Here is a 21,997-nt window from a genome sequence, read left to right on the forward strand (position 1 = left end):
AATTGTAAAACACAAAACACTTTATTTTAAAAGTTCACCTTCCACTTCACCATAAAAAGATAGCGATTGCTACTCGGTGAATCATGGCGAAAAAAACCTTGAAATGTATTCGCCATCTGGTCATTGAATAGGGCGATTCACCGTTTTAGTCAGAAATTCGCCTTAAAATCGCCATAAAAACCTGGCGAATCAGCCTCATTGAATACCGCCCATTGTGTTTGCACTCTTTAACCTGCTGACTTTAACCCTATTGCCACTGTTCTATGTTGACCATTTTTATATGGATAAATGGTGCTCGTTTGGGGTTATGCTTTTTTATTAGATCAGTAATTTGGAAGCCACCACACACAAGATGACGCAGGGTAAATGCATTAAGATGGAGGTTCTATTGAAGATGGGATGTTGCCGATAGCAACATCCCATCTTCCACCACCAACACCTTCATCACCAACATCGTATTTAGTAATCAGATGCAGCCCTTCCCTTTTGGTGGTTCAAGCAAACCCAGCACTTCAGCCGTGAAAGTTGCAGTCCTTGTAGCTGAAGTGCTTGGTTTGTTAAACCGCATGCGCCGCCAAGCTCCTATACCCCTTCTGGTTTCCTGCAGCAAAGCAACTATATCCCAATCCCATGTATTTTAATTTATCACAATTTAACACCATTTTTTATTGTCCAAGATGTTGCTGCACGGCCTCTGCCCTAGTACAAGAACATGATGGGCACTTGGACCCAGAGCCTGCTGGGAGAGTTGCAACCTCTAATCTTATTTGATACTGCAGTCATCTTCTCCACTGTGTAAAATTAAAAAGGTGCCCATACTCTAGTGCAATTTGGGCCCTTTCCATCCGATTCATCAGGCTGAGAAATCGTATGAAATGTGTCAAATCGCATGTGTTTTACCGCAGATCTGATGCGCGGTCAGATCAGAGTCGAAGATTACAATACATCATGTGCAAAAGAACCACATACGATGTATTGTATTCTCTTCTGCCACCCAGATACTTCTTGCTATTACCCCGTGTTTGTTACCACTACAGTTATCCCCTTTATTGCTACCACTGTTCCTGCATTATCCTAATTACCAATAAAAAAAAAAAAAAACACCTTACAGATCCCAGGAGCCCAGAATTCTGCAGGTTAATTTAAAACAAGCAGATGCAATTTCTGACCAGCCATTGGATCGGTTTACTTTGTGTATTCCTGCACCAAGTTGTAGCATCCAATATATAAAGCACGTCCCATTGACTCTCCAACCCCAGGCAGTGGGGAGATGTGCGGTTACTTCCCCCAGCACGACTGACAAGTCATCCCATAAACAGCCCGGACATCATATATACATAGTATTACTAATACAGCCTGTACCTGTAGCCACCAAATATAGCTCCTCTGCTGGCATTCTGTGCCGGTCACTCCTCTGCTAATTCAGTAGTATTTCCAAATATCGAAAACCCCATCAATGATTTGAATCCGTACTATGTAAGCGTCATAGAAGAGACACTTGCGGCTACTCTCAGGCCCTCTGTCTGTTGTGTCTAGTAGGAAGTTACTGGCAACCTCCTCTGTATCCTCTGATACAGCCTCACGGCTTCTGGCAAGTTGTTACAGTTGTTATAGTCGCACACAGGGGCTGTACAAGGCCGCCTTATCTGTGCCACAGCTGCCGCTCACTCCCATAATGCACATGGTAAAGGGAGATAGCAAAAGTGCAAAAGCAACATAAACAAAATGGGATTTAAAAAACAACAAAAAAGAAAAATTTTAAAAGGGGGATTTTTATCAAAGCATAGAGAGAGATATTGGGCCAGATTATCTGAGCTTCAAAAGTGATAAAATAGAGAGTGATAAACATTCAGCCAATCAGCTCCTACCTGACATTTTTCAAACACAGTCTGTGACATGACAGGTAGGAGCTGATTGGTTGGCTGTGTATCACTCTCCATTTTATCATTTTTGAAGCTTAGAGAATCTGGCCTAGAGAGAGATAAAGGGGCAGATTTATTAAGCTCCCGAGGTAATAAAGTGTCTGGTACTTTATCAATGGGCAATCAGCTCCTAACTGTCACTTTGCAGACTCAGACATTAAATTGAGGATTAGGAGCTAAATATATCTGCGCCAAAGTTACAAAACAACAAGCTCCTGACTGTCATGTTACAGGCGGTGTTTGAAAAAGTACAGTTAGGAGCTGATGGGTTGGTATGAGGGGCCTGATTCAGCCTCAGTGTAGTTTAACGAAGATTTACTGAACTACAACTGCCAGCATTAGGCTGCGAGGGGGCCGTTCAGCACAGCACACCAGGTCCTGCCCTGTGATGTGCCCATAAAAAATTTCAGGCACATCGCTAAAGTGCGAGCGCATCGCTACACAGCGCACCACTCGCATTTTACCAGCAGCCGCGGCCCTCCCCCTTATGGTCCGGACACACCTGCCTTATCTGGATCGCTCACACAATATGCGGGGTTGTCAGAGGCCCGGCTAGCACTGATGCTGATCTCCGGTGATCGCAGTTTCAGGGCGCATGCCTGCGATGAAAAGCAAGAACGCTGAATAGCGATTTCTATACTTCTGCTATGTGGTGAATGTGTAACCGTGCTTTTCCTTTTGTACCAAGAGAGTGCTTTGAACCCTGTACTGCAAAGACACAAACCAGATAGGTTGCAGCGATTTCATTATTTTATTCAACGCGTTTCACACAGAATGAAAATAGAATATTAGGTTGCAGCGATTTCATTATTTTATTCAACGCGTTTCACACAGAATGAAAATAGAATATTAAGTCACACATTGTGCGGAGATACAAACACTACTTATTCACAATGATACAGGGTGCACAGAAAGACCAGGACAGCAAGTACTGTAAGTCACTGACATACCACAGTTTTGTGGTATACAGTTCTCATCAATAACCTGAATCATCCCGACAAGGGACACGCGTGAGAACGGTGGCATTGTCCCTCGTAATAAAGCGCTACATGGAACATCGACCCGCTGTATATAAATATCAAAAGGTGCTGGAAATCGGCAGTTACAAAATAATCTACATACAAGCTAATGGCGGTAATGTTACATTCACATTTCCCTTTAATTCACAACAGCCGGAAACAATCTTCTCGTAGGATATAGGTTTTGCAAACCACACATCTTTTCCACCATACCCGTCTTAGTCCTTTTGCCGCGTCGATTTTTACTGGTGCAAAACAGCATGACTGGTCCTCGAAGCGAACAAGTTGTAGAGAGAATGATCCATTATAGATGGGATGATTTCTTAAACCAAAGTAAAAAAGTGCAAAAACTCTTGAATTTTTAGTTCATGTGGCGCTCAGAGATGATTTTTCTCTTTCCGATTCTTCAGGTTGAGATAATAGGTCCTATTCGCCTCCGGGTAAGTGACCTTGGACAGCGGCAGCTTGTAAATGGCCGGGTTGTTCGTCGTGATCAGGAGGAAAGTGAGAGCGGAGAGGCAGAACGGCCAAGTGCAACACGGTAACCCAACCTACAAAGAGAGCGAAAAACAGGAAGAGGCGGAGTTATAGGCCGGTGTAATAAAACAGAAGGTCATTTGTTTCCAGCATTATATTTGAAAAAGGATATCTATGACGTGCCGTCATTCCCGTCCTCCCATAAACTAAGATGTCTGTGGGGTTCCACCGTAGGGACTGTGGCTCAATTTGGAACACACATGATCCTTTATTCAGATCTGATCGCAGTACAAATTTGTTTGGAAAATGGGCAAAACCATGTTGCACTACAGGTGGGGCAGATGTAACATGCATAGAGAAAGTTAGATTTGTGTGAGTTATTTTGTTTCTGTGCAGGGTAAATACTAGCTGCATTATTTTAACACTGCAATTTAGATTTCAGTTTCAACACCAGGGCAGCCGAGAGGAATTCCGGGCCCCGGTAAATGTTGGGGGCGTGGCCTAAGTGTGGGAGGTGTGGGCACCTCCCACACTTAGACCACGCCCCCAAAATGTTTAGAGGAGTGTGAAAGAAAACGCTAAACTGTAATCTCAGCAGCAGCAGCACACACCTACAGCATGTGCTGTGCTGACAGCAGGCTCAGCATTACCTCTCACGCTGTCAGTGAGACACTCATGCTCAGCCTGCTGTCAGCACAGCACATGCTGTAGAATTGTGTGATGCTGTGGCTACCCGGGAGGGACAGAGAGGGAGGGGTGGGGGTCGGACCAGGGCCCCTGCGGGGCCCCTCCAGTAAGCCTGGGCAATTAGTACCCGCTCCCCCCCCCCTCTCGGCTGCCCTGTTCAACACACCCCACCCAAATCTAACTCTCTCTGCACAGGTTACATCTGCCCCACCTGCAGTGCCGCATGGTTTTGCCTATTTCCCAAACAAATTTGTACTGCGATCAGATCTGAATAAGGGCCATGGGTTGACACGTTCTTTAGCAGCCCCTAAAGGATTCTACAGGGGAAATTCTATTTCACATGGGCAACCAATCAGATGCTCTCTATTATCTTCTAGAAGGTGCTAATTAAATTAAAGTAGATTCTGATTGGTTGCCCGAAGCAACATCCCATGTAAAATAGAACTCCCATCTTAGTTAATTTCCCCTTACAGCCTTTGCAGTTGGAAACGGAGGGTGCCAGATCCTCCTGAACTCCTGGGGATCCATAGCTTTTGTAGGGATTCCCAGAATACAGCTCCTGTTGGGGATATCACAACAAAATGACTAATATATACCAGGAAGGCGGCAATACCCTAGATTTATCATACTGGTACAAACATGTGGACAGCACGCCATTATTTTCATATAGTTAAAGCAATGGCAGGCCTAAGCATAACGATATTCCTGCAACAGACGATAAGCGATACTGTTATACAACAAGAAGTGATACTTACCACAGACATCATGTTTCCCAGCGACGCACCCAGGTACGCACAGAAGAGAGCTACAAGACAGAACAAATACATTATAATGGTCTTAGTGTACAGTTCATCGTCACAATGTAATACCACCCAACATACAGAGACCAGCTGCTGCACCACAGTTCAAAATTCAAATAGGGGAGGCACAGCAACTGCCATTCCAACCTGACTCACTGGCAGTGGGTGTGGATTCCCGATTTGAATTTTGAACTGTGCTGTAGCCCCGCCTCTGCAGCCTTCATTGCACAGGACCCATTCGGTGTGTGCACGAATGGGTCCTACGGTGTCGGAAGCAGGGCAGAAGTGGGAGGTCATTGATTGAAAGTCTACTGCCATTTCAGAAGCAGGGAGAGGGCTGCTTGGGAAAACGGCGACATGTGAGCACCGTTTGGGGGTGAGAAGAGTTCAGTGATCTCCATGGTAGAATGAGATTTCCTGGCCTCTGTGACGGGTCACTGGCTCCATAGGGGAGTAATAATCGATAGTGACAGAGTAATCCGATGGTGCGTCTTAGGACACAGGTCAGATCCTTGCGGTCGGAGGAGGCATCTGTTCGTACTAGATATGCAACACGTATGGTATTTTGTGTTTTTCATCTTGCGGGCTCACACTTTGACCTTAGAGGAGATCTGTAAAAAACAGGCACTGCTAGGGGTCCCCGAGGACAGGAGCTGGGAAACACTGCTCTACAGAAAGTGCCCTACAGAGCAATTTGGCCACGCCACCAGATCAGTTCCAGCGTGGCCGGCCCCATTATCATGGGAAGAAGATGAGCCACAAGTTTGATAGTGGCCATTTTCATACTGCATCGATCAATATGTCCAATGGAATTATTGGGTTGACATTTGGACCCATTGGCGGACATCGCAGCACCTTTGTCTAGCGCTAGATTGTCCAAGCTACGATGTACGTACCGCATGCAAGAGCGAGCAAGTGGCTCTGCCAGGTGAGAGCGTAGAACATTCCCCCCACCGCGATGCAAGCCAGGACAGAATTGTAGCCCCACAGTCCAAAATAGATTTTCTCAAATGGCGTTGCGAGGCTTAACCCTGAAAAACAGAAAAACGCTGTCAGAGAAAAATCAGCCAATACAAAATCAGCAAGAAAAAAAAAAAAAACTGGCGAATCTACACTCTTTGCCTGTGCGCCTTGGAAACATGTCTTAACCAAATTTGCACCAAATATAAATACCAATATTTATTGAGGTCCTGATTCAAAGATTGACATAAATGTAATATGTATGCAAGTCTCCGCTGTGTGCAGATCTGCGCATGTTCATGCAGGTGATGTGATATTGCATCTTCAGAATGCAGCAACAGATCAGAGTAGTTGGTAGGAGGCCTCTACTTGGGCACCTCCTGTGCATTTGCATATTGCAGCTGCATATAAAGAAGCAGATGAGGCTCTTATAGCAACCTGGTGGCATTCACATCTCCGCTAGGGATCTGTAACCAGGGCTGCCGAGAGGCATGCCGGGCCCCACTAATCGCGAGAGGCATGGCCACCTTCCATAATTAGATCACGCCTCCAACTTGTTTAGGGGGGGGGGTGAAAAAAAAAAACACTATAATGTGGAGGAGGGAGTGTTGTCCCCCCCCTCAGCAGCAGCAGCAGCACACCTACAGCATGTGCTGTGCTAACAGTAGGCTCAGCATGAGCTCTCACGCGGTCAGTTAAGGTGCCCATACACTAGTAAGATTTATCTTCAGATCTGTCTGGTTGGAACAAAAACATGGTTATGGATGAGTGACAGTTTGTCCGTTTTCCAGCATTTCCAAGCAAATGGTCAACTGTCATTTGCTCTCATCCATAACCATGTTTTTTTTCTAACCACCCAGATCTGAAGATAAATCTGCGTGTGCATGGCCACCTTTAGACGCTCATGCTGAGCCTGCTGTCAGCACACCACATGCTGTACGTGTGTGCTGCTGCCCGGGAGGAATGGAGGGGGGTCAGATCAGGGCCCCTGCCGGGCCCCTCTAGCAAGCCCAGGCCTGGGTAATTAGTACCCCCCTCTCTCGGTGGCCCGGTCTTTAACTGCAGTCTTTTGTGCAGCAGAGAAACGGATATGGGCAAAGGAATGAGAGAATGAGGGAGACCAAAATAATGACACACACAGCGAAACACACGTCGGGAAATTCAGGCTCCAACTTGAAGAAATATAAAAGAGGATACAAGATTTCCTTATGGTTGTAGCTTGACAGCCTAAGAGTATACATATTTTATTTTGCTATACACAGTACATAAGAGAGTCACATATTTACCTGCAATCATGCCCAAAGCTGATCCAATTCCTGCGTGCATGCAAATCACCGGGGAAGAGATGAAAAGAGCAGCCAAGAAGATTCCCCCAGTCCACGGGTTGTCACAGCCGTACACCTGACCGACCCCAACCGGGACAGCCTTCAGCAACTGCAAGACGGAACGCAGAGGATTACTATACACCAGTCCACACAGGTCCAAAGGAACCGAATGTTTCCTACAGAACTTACTGCGCCTTGTGAAGAAATGTGAAAGAACACCAAAGAGGAATAGTTCAGTTCCTCCAAAATACACAATTCATACCCAAAAAAATGGGTATTTCTAATCTCGCTCAATAAATAATGTGAAGTAAGGATATATTTACGTATCCAGGTATTATGGATCCAAATGGAAGGGTGCGTACACAACTCCTCCGACATCTCGTATATGTAAAAAAAATCAAAAAGAAAATCTACATAATGTAATACTGTAAAGAAAAGTCTCTTAAATTCCATTTTGGGGCCAATATATTAAGAGACTTTTCTTTACAGTATTACATTATGTAGATTTTCTTTTTGATTTTTTACATATACGAGATGTGCCGGAGGAGTTGTGTACGCACCCTTCCATTTGGATCCATAAAACCTGGATACGTTTATATATCCTTACTTCACATTATTTATTGAGCGAGATTAGAAATACCCATTTTTCCATACAGGTCCAATGTCTGCATTCTCTTAGATTTACCATGGTGCTATTCCGCTATAGCAGGAGAGGATGGATGATGTAGGGCAGGCATTCCCAACCACGGTCCTCAAGGCACACCAACAGTGCAGGTTTTAGTGATATCCAGGCTTCAGCACAGATGGTTTAATCAGAATCACTCAGATACTAATTAAGTCACCTGTGCTCAAGCCTGGATATCTACAAAACCTGCACTGTGGGTGGGCCTTGAGGACCGTGGTTGGGAATGCCTGATGTAGGGTTCGCTGGTTTCTGCTAGAACGTCAGTCACATAGATATTAATTACTCATACTTAAGGAACAATGGATTATAGCAACAGGCGGGGGCTGATTTAGGGATGAAGGCGCTCCTGCTCCGCTCTCTGAATGTCACATCCAAAATGGCCGCCCTACAGCAGACCATTATTTAGGATGCAAGATTCTGCGGCGGTTATAGATTCCACAGACCCCGTGGTGCCCAAACTTCCCCAAGCGACCGCGGGGGCTGAGGAGCTATTGCTACGCCACTGACTAAGGGGCCCATTTATCATGGATTGGATTTACAATGCGATCTTTGTGGAATGCTACCAATGCAATCCCATCGGAGGTATGTATCATACCTGAGGACAGGGCTCTGAAAAGAGCCCGTTCCTGTGATGGTCTGAGCAGGAAGCCTGTGGGGGTCTGCGCATGCGCGGTTAGTGCAGACTCCCCGCCGGCCCTGGTGGCAGTGCGATCATCCCACAGCCATAGGCTACAATGGGCTATCGGGGGAAGGATAGAGGTACACCATACGGTGTCACTCTGCGCTCTCCATCACTAGTGAAAGGGTTTCAGTAAGGTAGAAATAAATTACTATACCGTGGTTTCAAATGGATGATCTTTATATTGTACAGTACCTCTATCCTTCCCCACATTCTGTAAGGGATCTGTAGTGTACCTATTATACACTCCACCGCCCAATCACCAATACAGTCCACAGCGCAACCTCCTACCACCCCACCTTACAATGGGCTATCGCCATTCTGAGATGGCAATAGCCCATTGTAAGGTGGGGTGGTAGGACGCTGCGCTGTGGACTGTATTAGTAGCCCAGGGATGCCAAGCCGGGCTGCGTGATGATCCATCGGGCAGATTCGCATCCCCCCATAGAAACCTATGGAGGATGCGGCCGGCGGCGGTGAGGGGGGCATCGCAGCAGGGGATACTTAATATTTGCGGCTAAACCCAGAAAACTGGTGTTTTCGGGGATTTTGACGCAAAATATGGTTTGATAAATGTGGCCCTAATACTCCATGTTATATTATGTGCAGTTCAAGGTTAAAGTTTATACTACCTCCTATTCTCTGTGGCACTAAAAAAAAACCATCCCATTGTCAGCCTAATTCTGGTGTTGACCTAACCCTTGTTGACCTTCTGTGTTTGACCCATGACCCTTATAGTTGTAGATATAAGTCACACACTAAGAAAACAAGATCATATTTAGATACAAGAAACAAGGACAGCGACAGCTTAAAGAACATGCTAAATAGATAAGTAGAGTCTCATTGGTTTCCCATAGCAACATCCCATCTGAAAGAGAACTCCCATCTTGGTATATTCCCCCCAATGTATGACAACGGAACAGTGTTGAACCTACCTGCGTTACTTGGACATCGGACCAGGTGATGTTCGGAACAGCATCTATAGGTCCGATATCCACAGTGGGAAAGAATATATTGTACGGCCCAGTGGCGGATAAGTGCAGGCACACGGCAATGTTAAAGGGTAGCGTGAACACCGGCAGGTCCCATTTACTGAATACGGACGCCAACGCGCTGGACAGGACCGGGCTGGAGAGAGAGACAGTTACCGGTTAGAACGATGCAGTGACACAATGACAGATCGCTTTATTCTCCCAGATCAGAGATCCATTCAGCAGATTACGGTAACCTTGTTATATATAGAGAGCCGCTCCAAGAAGATCATACTTAGCCATTACGTAACATCTAATGATATGCACGATAACGATAATTTCATGCATCTTGTTAACGACGAGCACTCCTGCAACTCATTAACAATGTCCACCATCGAACTGCAAGTACAGATGATGGAGGACATCATTAATGAGGGCAATTTGGTCCCCGCTCCACCCCCACACCATCGTTGTTGCCGTCGGTCCATACCCTCCAACTGTACGTTTTTGGCGTGACCAGTACCTTTTTGTATGGCCTGTAGCCTTTTGTAGGTGCCCAACTGCCCAATTTAAGTATAGGAAAAAGGGCGTGACCACACACCCTTTACCTGCGACCAAGCCCCCTTTCCGAATTTGGACTGGTTTTTGCTCTTCAGATGTTGGAGGGTATGACGATATAGTCCAATGTGTGCCCAGATCATTAAGAGGGAGAGGCTATCGCCTTATACATCGGGGAAAGAGCTACTGTGACTGCTAAAATTTATAATTCTCACAGTAGGAGATGGTTTATTATAATATGTTGTTTTTATTAAACTTTTTTCTTTTCCCGTTATTTTTCATAGGGGGTTTATTTAAATTTGTATGTTCCTTGATTACCACGGTGTGCCTTCATCTTCTGCACTGTAATCAGTGGCGTAGCTACATATGTGGCAGACCCTGCGGTGGCTTGGGGGAGCGGGGCCAGTGGGGTCTGTGGTGGGCACCACTGGCTGAACTGACAGAAGACCAAGGCAGCAGGGAGCACTGAGCTGGTCCCGCCCTGTACATATCTAATGAGCGGGGATGCAGTGCAGTACATATTGAATGAGCGTGTCCCCGCCCCGTGCATATGTAATGAGTGGGTCCCGCTCATTACATATGCATGGGACGGGGACCCCGCTCACTGCTGCCTGGGTCACCTGTCAGCTCAGCCAGCGGCGTCCATAGTCAATCGCCTAACCCCTTCTTGAGGGGGCGCTGGAATTTTTTTTGCCAGGGGGAGGGGGGGGGGATTTCTAGCTACGCCACTGACTGTAATATCTTGCAGATAATAAAAAGTACTGTTGTCAGAACACCATACTTGCCTACCTGACCCACTGGGTTCCTAGGTAATGTATGATTGCCATCACCTGTGGTGAAACACCTTTCTTATCAATTACCTAGCTCCCCCTACAAGTGATGGCAATCATACATTACCAGGGAAGTCCAGGAACAGAGCATTTTCTCCCTCATGGAGAGGGGCAGGTAGGCAAAAATGAAGGACACCAAAGGGTCCAATCTGCAAATCATACAATATTTGAGCAATCTCGAATACCAGGGGAGGGGTTGTACTACTCAACAATGTATAAATATGCCCCAAAGAACTGCTGAAAATTATTGCATCACTAACAGAGTCCAGACAGAGCGATGACATCATAAAATCAAACGTTTAAAGCAGTAAGTAGTGATGTAGAACTTACCAAGTCATGGACATGACGGCCACAGGAATCAGCAGCCACCAGTACCAGTCTCCTTTAGCAGAAAACACTGCCATGAGCAGGCCTACCAGGATCCCGTTGTAGCCATGGAGACCTGCGGCTATGGCCGATCTGTGGTTTAAGGCAGACATGATGGTTAGAGTAAAATAGGTGACCTTTACTTATTGAGGACTACCAAGTTACTAGAACCAAGGTCTAACATATTTAAGATCAATTATGCAAAGTTACTACACAAGTCCATCATCCATTCCTAGAGTTTGGTTCGGTTCTTGATTTGAACCACAGAAAAAGAAAGAAAAAAAAAAAAAAGTGGAAGGACGGACAAGGTGCAAGAATAATTCCACCATGTAATCTGCTGCTCCTTACAGAGTTAGTGTCCCTGATGTGTGGGAACCAGAATTGCATCCTTGTCTGACATTTTCCAGTCCAGTACAGATTCATGCATTAGGATTTGGACACTTCCACCATTAGGAGAAGATTCTCATTAAAGCAGATTTAAGGATCAGATTTATAAAAAAAATATACATATTTGTGTGAAATTATAAACACCACAAATACTGTATTATGCATATGTGGGAAGTATCTTAGGAGGACCACAGCAGGCATTGGCGATATCTGCTGTGATCGAATTTACAATGCCATTAGCCATACTGTACCTCTCAACATTGTTGTTGGGGGAGCAGCATAAGTGCCCTAAAAGGGCATCAACTGAAGTGGGCGTGCCACAACAGCGATTGACTTCACTGTGACCGTTTGACGTCGCTCAGAGCGGCTGGACATGCGCCCATGTCCCACTTTCTCCCTGAATACATGCTGTGCCATTGCAGAGCAGCAAATGACAGAGGGTCTCCCAACCACAGGACGCTTCTACCTGCGGTTTGGAAAATGGGACAGGCCCAAAAGACATGACTGTCCCATTTTGCTGATACCATAATATTGGATCGCCAAATTCTAATTATCGAGTCTAAGCTCAACAAATTTGCCCCGTACTAGTGAGGCAGCATGGGAGTATATTGTGTCCTAATCTCATTATTGAGCCAAGGATCCAGCGACCTGTCCAATCAATGATGCAATGTTCCCCATGCCTTACTGAGCACACCGACTGATAACGACTTCGTAGACCGCGTGCTCATGAAAATTACAGCACACCACAGAATGGGTAATGGACGTGTGGCGGCTCTCGGGGTAGGGCTGCAGCATAGTTCAAAATTCAAATAGGAGAGCCACCAACTGCCACCGACATTTCACTTGCAGTTGGTGCGTCTCCCCTTTGGAACTGTGCTTCAGCCCCTCCACTACAGCCACTGGTACAAACCAATGGGTATGAACAATATCGACAGGGTTTAAAAAAAAGGTCTACACTGTGGTTAGGACAACATGTAAAAGGTTGACAGGACAAAAAGGATCAAGACATTTTTGAATTTTATTTCGAAGAAATGTACGTGCTCTGCAAGTTACTATTCCTGGTCGTAATCCACATGGCCGGTATAGTATAAATAGAAAGAAAGAAAAGGTTTGGCTAAATGTGTCCACCATATGCACCGACTCCACCATGCCAACCTAATTTGTCTCTTCCATATGGTCTTGAGCTATTGATTGTTGACCTATCATCCTGATACCCCACAAATTAGCTGGGTGTACTGTAAGTAACCGTACACATTGACTCCCCAGCCTAACACTTGCTCTGGACGTATATACTCCATTCTTTGCTACTCAGATAGGATATCTAACAAAGACCTACAGTATTTGGTTAATACCTGTCCTGGCTGAGAAGGAGAGCGGTCAAAGTTGACACGGCCGTCCCTAGGCAGCCGGCAATCGCCCACCATGGATTCTGCAGGAAGAGTCCAGCAATAATTATAAGTCCGCTGATGGGATTGTTGACAAACATAACCTGGGACGTTCCACGCAAGAACCAGTCAATGAACTGGAACGGGACGGGTTTATCTGGAACGGAAGGAAATATTACATGATACTTGCTGTTACAGATAAGATAGTTTGTGCATTATGTACTGTACAGGTCACATTCTGTAGTCATTACCAACAAAACTAACCAATATTGTAGAAATAATACAAGAGTAGCCAAGACCGCTTCTGCCACATTGACGGTCAACCGGAAATAAATGGATCGGGTTATCCGAGTGCGATAGACGTGCAACCCATCCACCCGCCTTTACCTTTCAGCCAGTTTCCAAATTCCTTCATCTCTCCTGAAATGTAATGGACCGCCGTACACAATATCCCAGAGCTAGTGGTGCACCGCCCCGGACTCGCCACCGGCTTTTTCTCCTCCGTTTGGACCATATTTATGGGAATTTGACTCTCCATGGTTTGTACTTTCATGTATTGCTAGAAAAGAAGCATTGGATATTGAGTATATTAACACCACGTAGATAATCGATACATCACAATCACGTGGCAGGTGAGGACTTTACGCCAATACCCTACTACACCAATGATCCACATTTTTTGTGACTGTCCTTCAGTTGTGTATTCGGTTAATGTCTAGTTCTGAATTACTTGATCACAATTATTAAACGGTACAAAATGGTCTATGTTAGGGTTGCCTACCCTCCCTGAATGGCCGGGAGGGTCCCAGAAATCGGGTCCCCCTCCCGCAAAGGTGGGCAACCCTCCAGCACAGCCCTCCATCTCCCGTGAACCGCCCCTCGGCAAGGGGGTCAGTGTGTCAAATGACGTGTTCATGTCATTTTAGCCCTGCCCCCACAGTGCAAAGCCTGAGATACTGGCATTGCGTGGCGGAGGGTGTGTGGCATAATGACACGATTACTCTAGCCATGCCCACAAACAGGTCAGCCGGCCGTCCGTGGCTCAACCTCAGCTCCGCCACTTTTCGTTCCTGTCGATGGACCCACCCCCCACCTCAGGGCATACGGTCGTATTGTCGACCAGACTTAGGTCGACAGTCATTAGGTCGACACCGTTGTGTAGACAGGCAACAAGGTCGACGGGGTTCTAGGTCAACATGGTGTGAGAATAAAATAGTGTGCCCGAAGCGAGGGGCTGCAGTTCACTTCCAACTATGTCGACATTCAGGTAAAAAAAAAAAAACATGTCGACCTAAACCCATGTCCACCTAGAACCCTGTCGACCTTAGCATTGTAACCATACAGAATGGGATTATTGGATAGACAGTAACTAGGTCAACACCACTAGGACAACATGGGTTAGGTTGACAGGTCATTAGGTCAACATGGGGTTTTTCACTTTTTTTTTGGGTCCCGAAACTCAACACAGTTGACATGGACACTGAAACGTAGCACCGCGCCCCCACGCATAGCTCGCCATGCTTCGGGCATGGTGCCTCACTACACTCGGCACACTATTTTATTCTCCCACCACGCCATAGTGGATGGTAGGGCATGAAATACCGCCCGTCGGCACAAAAAAAAACGAAAAAAAAAAACCCATGTCGAACTTTTCACTGTCGTCCTTCAGTCATGTCGACCTAGTTACTGGAGAGCTAGTGACCGTGTCCCACCTGTGATCCCCTTACCACACATTGCACTCTATGGATCAGTACACTACACCGGTTCCTGTATAACAGGAGATACACAAGGTCTGTCCACTGGAATACATTAGTGGGAATCTTTTGGGACATATAGAAAAGGAATTTACCCTATAGAATTATATTTGCTCCCAACATACCTCAATTTACTACAGATACAGAACCAGCAGGTATTAGGATATTGTTGCTATGGGCAACACCTTAACTTGATGCCTTGGGAAGATTTGGTATTAAACAAACACCCATCACGCACAAAACGGCCTCATGACCTGAAGGACAAGATGGAAACTTCAACATATACTTATTTATTGGCCACAAATAGCAGATAAATGATAACACTGCCATCTGTAGCTGGTTTCCCTACCTGACACCCCAGTCATGTGGCCTACCCAGTCAGGGGTGTGAGATGTATAGCTTAGTACTTCTGCTTGGGTAGGCCGCCGTACAGTATATTGCACTAATGGCCGGTTACTGTGAAATGGTTTCTAGGTTTGCCATGTACAGCGCAGCGTACACTGTTGTGGCAGCTTATAAGTAAAAGCGAATCACAACAGTATCCGGCAGGCCCCTGCCAATGCCTGTACCTGCTGCTGAGCATTCCGGGATTTGCACGATAACAGTCAGCCGAGGATGGTTGACAGGTGGTCACTGACAGGACGGCTGTATGGGCTATTCCAGTGGTCCTTAAACGTGGTCTTCAGGACCCCAACAGGTCCTGTTTTCCAGGTCACCCGGCAGGTCGACATGTGTATAACCACCTGTCACATTTTCAAGATCCACTGGTGACCATAAACTGAGGGCTGAGCTTGAGACACTGGTGCTACCTACGTGGTCATCATGACACAGGGCAGAGTTTATAATGAAAACCTTTGTATCTGTAGGGAAGTATGGGTTAGTGGTGCCAGCAGAGGCCCAGGGCACAGAGCCACCATGGGTGTACTATTGGGGACCAGGTGGTTTTTTTTAAAAAAAATGGTGACTGAAACGTTCAGATAAGGAACAGAACGATATAAGATCAATTTAAGCTTTTCTTCTTCATTGCAGACTCATAATTCAGTGACAATGGGCGGTCAGGACGTCCTCAACAAGGAGATGAAATATGTAACCAGCTACAGAGGAGATCAATAAAGCTTTGATTTGTGCTCGTCTGTATTTACCAGCTATGCCGTCTTTGCCCTAAATATTTTGAATACATTCCACAATTGAATACACAGGGATGTAGTTGGCCTCACGGCGGGCAAGACGCTGGTGGTAAGGAGACCAGCGCAGGAATCCGTAAACCACTGAATACCAACAGTCACCATCTTGAACATAAGTATACCGGGGTGGGATAGGGCAGTGGTTCCCAAACTTTTTTGACTCACGGCACCCTAGAGTATCAGAATATTTTTCAGGGCACCCCTAGGCCAAAAGTTTGTTACCAAAAATAAAAATAATAATTAAAGTTGTGCTTAAATGTCATCCTTAGGTCCAGTTATATAGTGAAGAAAATGATTCACTTCTGTTTATCCACATATTTTATAATTGAAAGCCACAAGCACTGATTTTGCCTATTACATTGAACATAAATAATTTGAATTGGTTTTGGACCAACAATCTGAGGCACCCCTGCAAGTGCTCCGAGGCACCCCAGGGAGCCTAGGCGCACAGTTTGGGAACCACTGGGATAGGGGGAGGGTAAGGAGAAGAAATAACAAGCTTCCTAAAATTCGTCAGAATTCTAACTGTCAGAATGCAGCTTAGTGTTCATTCTTGCACCCGTCATCTTTGAAAACCCATGCAGTTCCTGTTCGCTGTTCCTGGGGGTGGGGTGTCGCTGTCTGCTGTGGTGTTTCTAGCACAGTTCTGGTTTACATATCAGTTCTGATATACAGACCACACTGTGCTAGAAGCACTAAAGCAGACAGCGACACCCCAAGCAGGGAAGAGGAACTGCATGGGTTATCAAATATGGCGGGTGCTAGAATGAACACTACCACTGTCAATATTCTGTCGACAGCCCATTACCAACCTACTGTAACGGTATAATAATGGCACAGATCAGTAACAGGGGGTGTGGACTGAAATGTCTACATGCAATAGGTGGACACAGACAAAATTTTTACATAGAAAATGTCCACGCACAATCGGTCGACAGGGCCAAAAGGTTGACACAAGCAAAATGTTTACATGGAACATATCGACATGAGTTTTTCACTTTTTTGTCAGCACCTGTCAACACGGGCCCCCAATTACTGTAGCGCGTACCCTCACACATGAATGGTAAAGTATGGAGAATTCCAAAAACTGAAAAACAAAAATTTGTGAAAAACTCATGTTGACCTTTTCCTGTGTTGACCTCGTCAATGTCAACCTTTCGGTGTCGACCTACTGACGGTCTATCTAAGATTTCTGAATGGCGCCACTGCACCCATTTACTTATACAGTACATACGGTACTGTGCAGACATCGGAGCCTAATTAGCACATTCCGCAGCTTAAACGTTTGGGATGTGATGAAATAACTTCTCTAAACAAAAATTTATACTTTTTGCTCAAATATTTGCATTGTTCTCCTGCTGAGACACGGACTCCGATAAGAGCGCGTCCCGCCAAATAACGGAGAGCAGAGCGATGACTAATACGGTCATTTATGGGTTCAGACCCCGTCACCCTAAAACTGGTGCACAGCTTTAGCCCATAGGGCAAATGCCATCTTTAAAACGGGGGCTTTTTGGAGGGCCAGAATGCCCATCCAAGAAAGGCCGGTGGGCCGATCCAGCACCGCAGAGAGAACGAGGCAGGCCAAGCAGCATAGATAGTTAGACCCCACATGATTCGCCCATGATTACATGCCAGGGCAGTTATACAGGTCCTGTCCATCCCTGGCTGCTGGTAGGATTTAAATAGAGGAAAGATCTGCCGTTGTCCCACACTAGGGATAGACACTGCATTGCGATGGTTCCAGTGGCGTAACTATAAATTTTGCTCCCCCCTGCCAAAAAGTTTTGTGGCGCGCCCCCCCCCCGGGCTCCTCTCCAGCGTGTTTCCCCAGCGTGTGCTGTGATGACGTCACACGCATAATGGAGAAGCTGAAGCAGGATAGAGGAAGAGAGACCAGCAGACACTGCAGCTTCCCCTGGCTCTGACGCATCCCAGGCCGCCCTAGCACTTCCATCTGCCGGCTCATCCGGTACACAGTAGCCAATAGCCGGCTCTGTGTACAGTCAATTGAATCAGTGGGAGAATTTGTCATCTCTGCCATGGCCACACCCGCGATGCGGCTGACTCGCCTCCAGTGCTCAGTCAGTGGGCAGCGGCAGGCAGCAGCATGTCAGTGCGTCGAGCGGGTGCCGGCGCCCACACAGGCCCTGCTGCTGCTTGCTCCCCCAAGCGGCTGCTGGGGCTGCCTTACAGTAGTTACGCCACTGGATGGTTCACAAACATTGATGTTTTTGTTCCGTTGTCAGCGGCTTTTACCATTCGATGGTGGTATTGCGATGTTTGGCGTCAGGGAATGGCATACACATAGGCGAATCTAGGGGGTGGTCCGGGGGTGCACAGGACCACCCATTAGCCCTTTGTAGCTGAGGGATGGGGCTTTCCAACAAGCCCAGCCCCGTGTCTCTAGCCCCCTGGGAACCGGAGATACTGCCAGGCAAAGCTGGAACGTTTTCCCTATAGGATAACATGGGACCCGCTAATTCCGACCCCCCACCCAGTTCAACGGCTGCCAGTTCTCCCTTCAGCATCACTGAAGCTAGAGGTTGATCTCAGTCAAACCCAAATCGCTGGGCCTTTAATCTGATACCAGGCTGGATCCATATGGGTTAATTGGTTCCAGGGATATTGAGGTTAAACCGTTTTTTTTTTCATTTCTTAAATGTAATTTCATGACATGTTTATGTTCTTTGAGGACAGATTTCTCTGGAACCAAACAGCCCAGATTCACGGGACCAAAATCATTCAAAGCCAACTCAAAAGTTCTTCAATATGATACTGGTCTCATGTAAATGGGTCATTTGGTTCCGAAGATAGAGCTGGTTGGTTAAAGGGGGTAGGGAGAGGGGAGTGGTTGTCTCTCCCCCTCACACCAGAAAATGCAGGGACTAGGCTGGTGTATAAGGGGTCAGCCTGGGAATGTCCCTGCATGATCCTGAGACAATATACCCGGGTAAATCCCTGCATTTTCTGTTGTGAAAGGGGTATTATTTCAAACAGCCGTGACCTGCAGTGCTCTGAATACAGCCAGGCAGCCCCCTGCTCTCTGCCCAGCTGTCAATGACTGTCACCCCTGCAGCTTCCGCTCCAATTCTTCTCCCCGCTTTCTCCTCAGCCCGCCCCCCCCCCCCTAATCATGTGGTGCCGGTGCCCCCCGACGTCACGCACAACAACAGCGCGCACAATATTTCAAATGTCCACTCGGCAAGAGGGGACACTAGGAGGGGAGTGGGAGCGTGTTCTGCGCTGCGCTCTGCTCCTCTCCCCATAGAAGCAGCTGCACCGCTCTCCATCTCTCCCTGCAGCAGCAGCGAAGGCTCATATAAAAATTTACAGTAAGTGGCACTTTTGGGGGCATTGCTTAAGGGATGCTACAAGTGGCGGTATGTGGGGGCATTACGCATAATGTGTGGCTTAATGTGTAAGGGGCATGACGGTGTGCAGCATCATGTGTAAGGGACATTATGCGTGCAGCATCATGTGTAAGAGCATTATGTGTGCAGCATCATGTGTAAGGGACATTATGCGTGCAGCATCATGTGTAAGAGCATTATGTGTGCAGCATCATGTGTAAGGGGCATTATGTGTGCAGCATCATGTGTAAGAGCATTGTGTGTGCAGCATCATGTGTAAGGGGCATTATGTGTGCGGCATCATGTTTAATGGGTACTATGGTGTGCGGCATCATGTGTAATGGGTACTATGGTGTGCGGCATCATGTGTAATGGGTACTATAGTGTGCGGCATCATGTGTAATGGGTACTATAGTGTGCGGCATCATGTGTAATGGGTACTATGGTGTGCGGCATCATGTGTAATGGGTACTATGGTGCCATCAAGCAAGAACCCCCTAGCAAGGAGCACGTAGGTAAGCAGCACTTATGTGGCAAATATGTAATGGGCATTACGGTTTGTTATATCGTATGTAATGGGCATCATGATGTGTGGCACAATGTGTAATGGGCATTATGGTGTGTGTGGCCTTATGTGTAATTGGCATTACGGCGTGTGGCTTTATGTGTAATGGGTATTACGGAGTTTGCTAAAATGTGTAATTGGCATTACTGTGTATGGTCTAAAGTGTAATAACACACCCCTTTTTGTGATGCCACGCCTCCTTCCCATGAGGCCACACCCCCTTTTTTGATGCGCGGCTACGCCGCGCAAAGGACCCCCTACTTTTATGTCTAGATCTGGGACCACCCATTACCTTAATTCTAGATTCGCCTATGGGCATACACTAATTGTATTGCGATGGTCCTACACCATGTCCCATCCCCAGCCGGCCACATATTTTAATCATGGTTACATCATACATACGTAGTCATCTTTCGGCATTCTTTATGAACAGCACCATCGTGACCTGTACATTGGCGATACAAATAATACAATGTCCAATGCGTATAGGTAACAGTTTACCACCATTGTATGGTGTGCCGTCATTAGTTCAACACCATCTAGGTTGACAGTCATTAAGTCGACCCCTGAAAAATGTCAACATGCATTAAGTTGACATGGTCAAAAGGTCAATATGAGTTTATGTTTTTTTTGAGCCGACCCGTTTATACCTTACCAAGCTATTGAGCACAGCGAGACACGCGAAGGGGCTGCGGTACACTATTGCAGCGTCCAAGTTAACCTATGTCGACAAAGACACCAAAAAATGAGAAAAACTCATGTAAGCCTTTGTTCCCCATGTAGACCTACTGACCCGTACCTTATTAAATGTCAATATCCAGTTCTAGAAACAAAAAAAAGTTTTGTTTACTGTGATCATTTTTGATAAGTATTTCTTCTTAAATACTCCCCCCCCCCCCCCCCCACAAGTGCCAGACACATACTCACCAGGTTTAATAACACTGGACGGTTTGTTTGCCAACTTACAAGTTGTAGCATCCAATATATAAAGCACATCCAATTGACTCTCCAACCCCAGGCAGCGGGGAGATGTGCGGTTACTTCCCCCAGCACGACTGACAAGTCATCCCATAAACAGCCCGGACATCATATATACATAGTATTAATAATACAGCCTGTAGCCACCAAATATAGCTCCTCTGCTGGCATTCTGCACCGGTCACTCCTCTGCTAATTCAGTAGTATTTCCAAATATAGAAAACCCCATCAATGATTTGAATCCGTACTATGTAAGCGTCATAGAAGAGACACTTGCGGCTACTCTCAGGCCCTCTGTTGTGTCTAGTAGGAAGTTACTGGCAACCTCCTCTGTATCCTCTGATACAGCCTCACGGCTTCTGGCAAGTTGTTACAGTTGTTATAGTTGCACACAGGGGCTGTACAAGGCCGCCTTATCTGTGCCACAGCTGCCGCTCACTCCCATAATGCACATGGTAAAGGGAGATAGCAAAAGTGCAAAAGCACAAAAGCAACATAAACAAAATGTCACTTAAAAAACAACAAAAAAGAAAAATTTAAAAGGGGGATTTTTATCAAAGCATAGAGATAAAGGGGCAGATTCTCTCAGCTTCAAAAGTGATAAACATCCAGCCAACCAGCTCCTACCTGACATTTTTCAAACACAGTCTGTGACATGGCAGGTAGGAGCTGATTGGCTGGCTGTGTATGTGTATCACTCTCCATTTTATCACTTTTGAAGTTTAGAGAATCTGGCCTAGAGAGAGATAAAGGGGCAGATTTATTAAGCTCCCGAGGTAATAAAGTGGCTGGTACTTTTCACAATGGGCAATCAGCTCCTAATTGTCACTTTACAGACTCCGACATTAAATTGAGGATTAGGAGCTAAATATATCTGCCCCAAAGTTACAAAACAACAAGCGCCTGACTGTCATGTTACAGGCGGTGTTTGAAAAAGTGCCGTTAGGAGCTGATGGGCTGGTATGAGGGGCCTGATTCAGCCTCAGTGTAGTTTAACGAAGATTTACTGAACTACAACTGCCAGCATTAGGTTTGCGAGGGGGCCATTCAGCACAGCACACCAGGTCCTGCCCCGTGATGTGTCCATAAAAAATTTCAGGCACATCGTTAAG

The 21,997-nt window shown here is 46.3% G+C and overlaps 1 protein-coding gene across 4 annotated transcripts in view; it reads right to left on the minus strand.

The window, feature by feature from the left end:
- Positions 1-2,715: 2,715 nt before the first annotated feature.
- Positions 2,716-21,997, minus strand: part of LOC146023302 (urea transporter 2-like) — a 61,611-nt gene continuing 42,329 nt past the window's right edge. The window contains exons 1-10 of one of the 4 annotated variants that reach the window (XM_083155352.1): positions 20,835-21,236; positions 20,707-20,730; positions 13,439-13,610; positions 13,019-13,208; positions 11,244-11,372; positions 9,490-9,682; positions 7,152-7,299; positions 5,802-5,936; positions 4,861-4,910; positions 2,716-3,492 (exon numbers count right to left, since the gene is read on the minus strand). In XM_083155352.1, the coding sequence (XP_083011478.1) occupies positions 3,319-3,492; positions 4,861-4,910; positions 5,802-5,936; positions 7,152-7,299; positions 9,490-9,682; positions 11,244-11,372; positions 13,019-13,208; positions 13,439-13,610; positions 20,707-20,730; positions 20,835-20,903 (1,284 nt within the window). In that variant the 5' untranslated portion in view covers positions 20,904-21,236 and the 3' untranslated portion in view covers positions 2,716-3,318. Of the gene's footprint in view, positions 3,493-4,860; positions 4,911-5,801; positions 5,937-7,151; positions 7,300-9,489; positions 9,683-11,243; positions 11,373-13,018; positions 13,209-13,438; positions 13,611-14,930; positions 15,060-20,706; positions 20,731-20,834; positions 21,237-21,997 lie in introns of those variants that run through there. The other 3 variants (XM_083155354.1, XM_083155355.1, XM_083155353.1) reach the window with 3 other exon arrangements.

Source organism: Crinia signifera, chromosome 1, assembly GCF_055691185.1.
Source record: "Crinia signifera chromosome 1, ASM5569118v1, whole genome shotgun sequence".
NCBI classification, from domain to species: domain Eukaryota; kingdom Metazoa; phylum Chordata; class Amphibia; order Anura; family Myobatrachidae; genus Crinia; species Crinia signifera.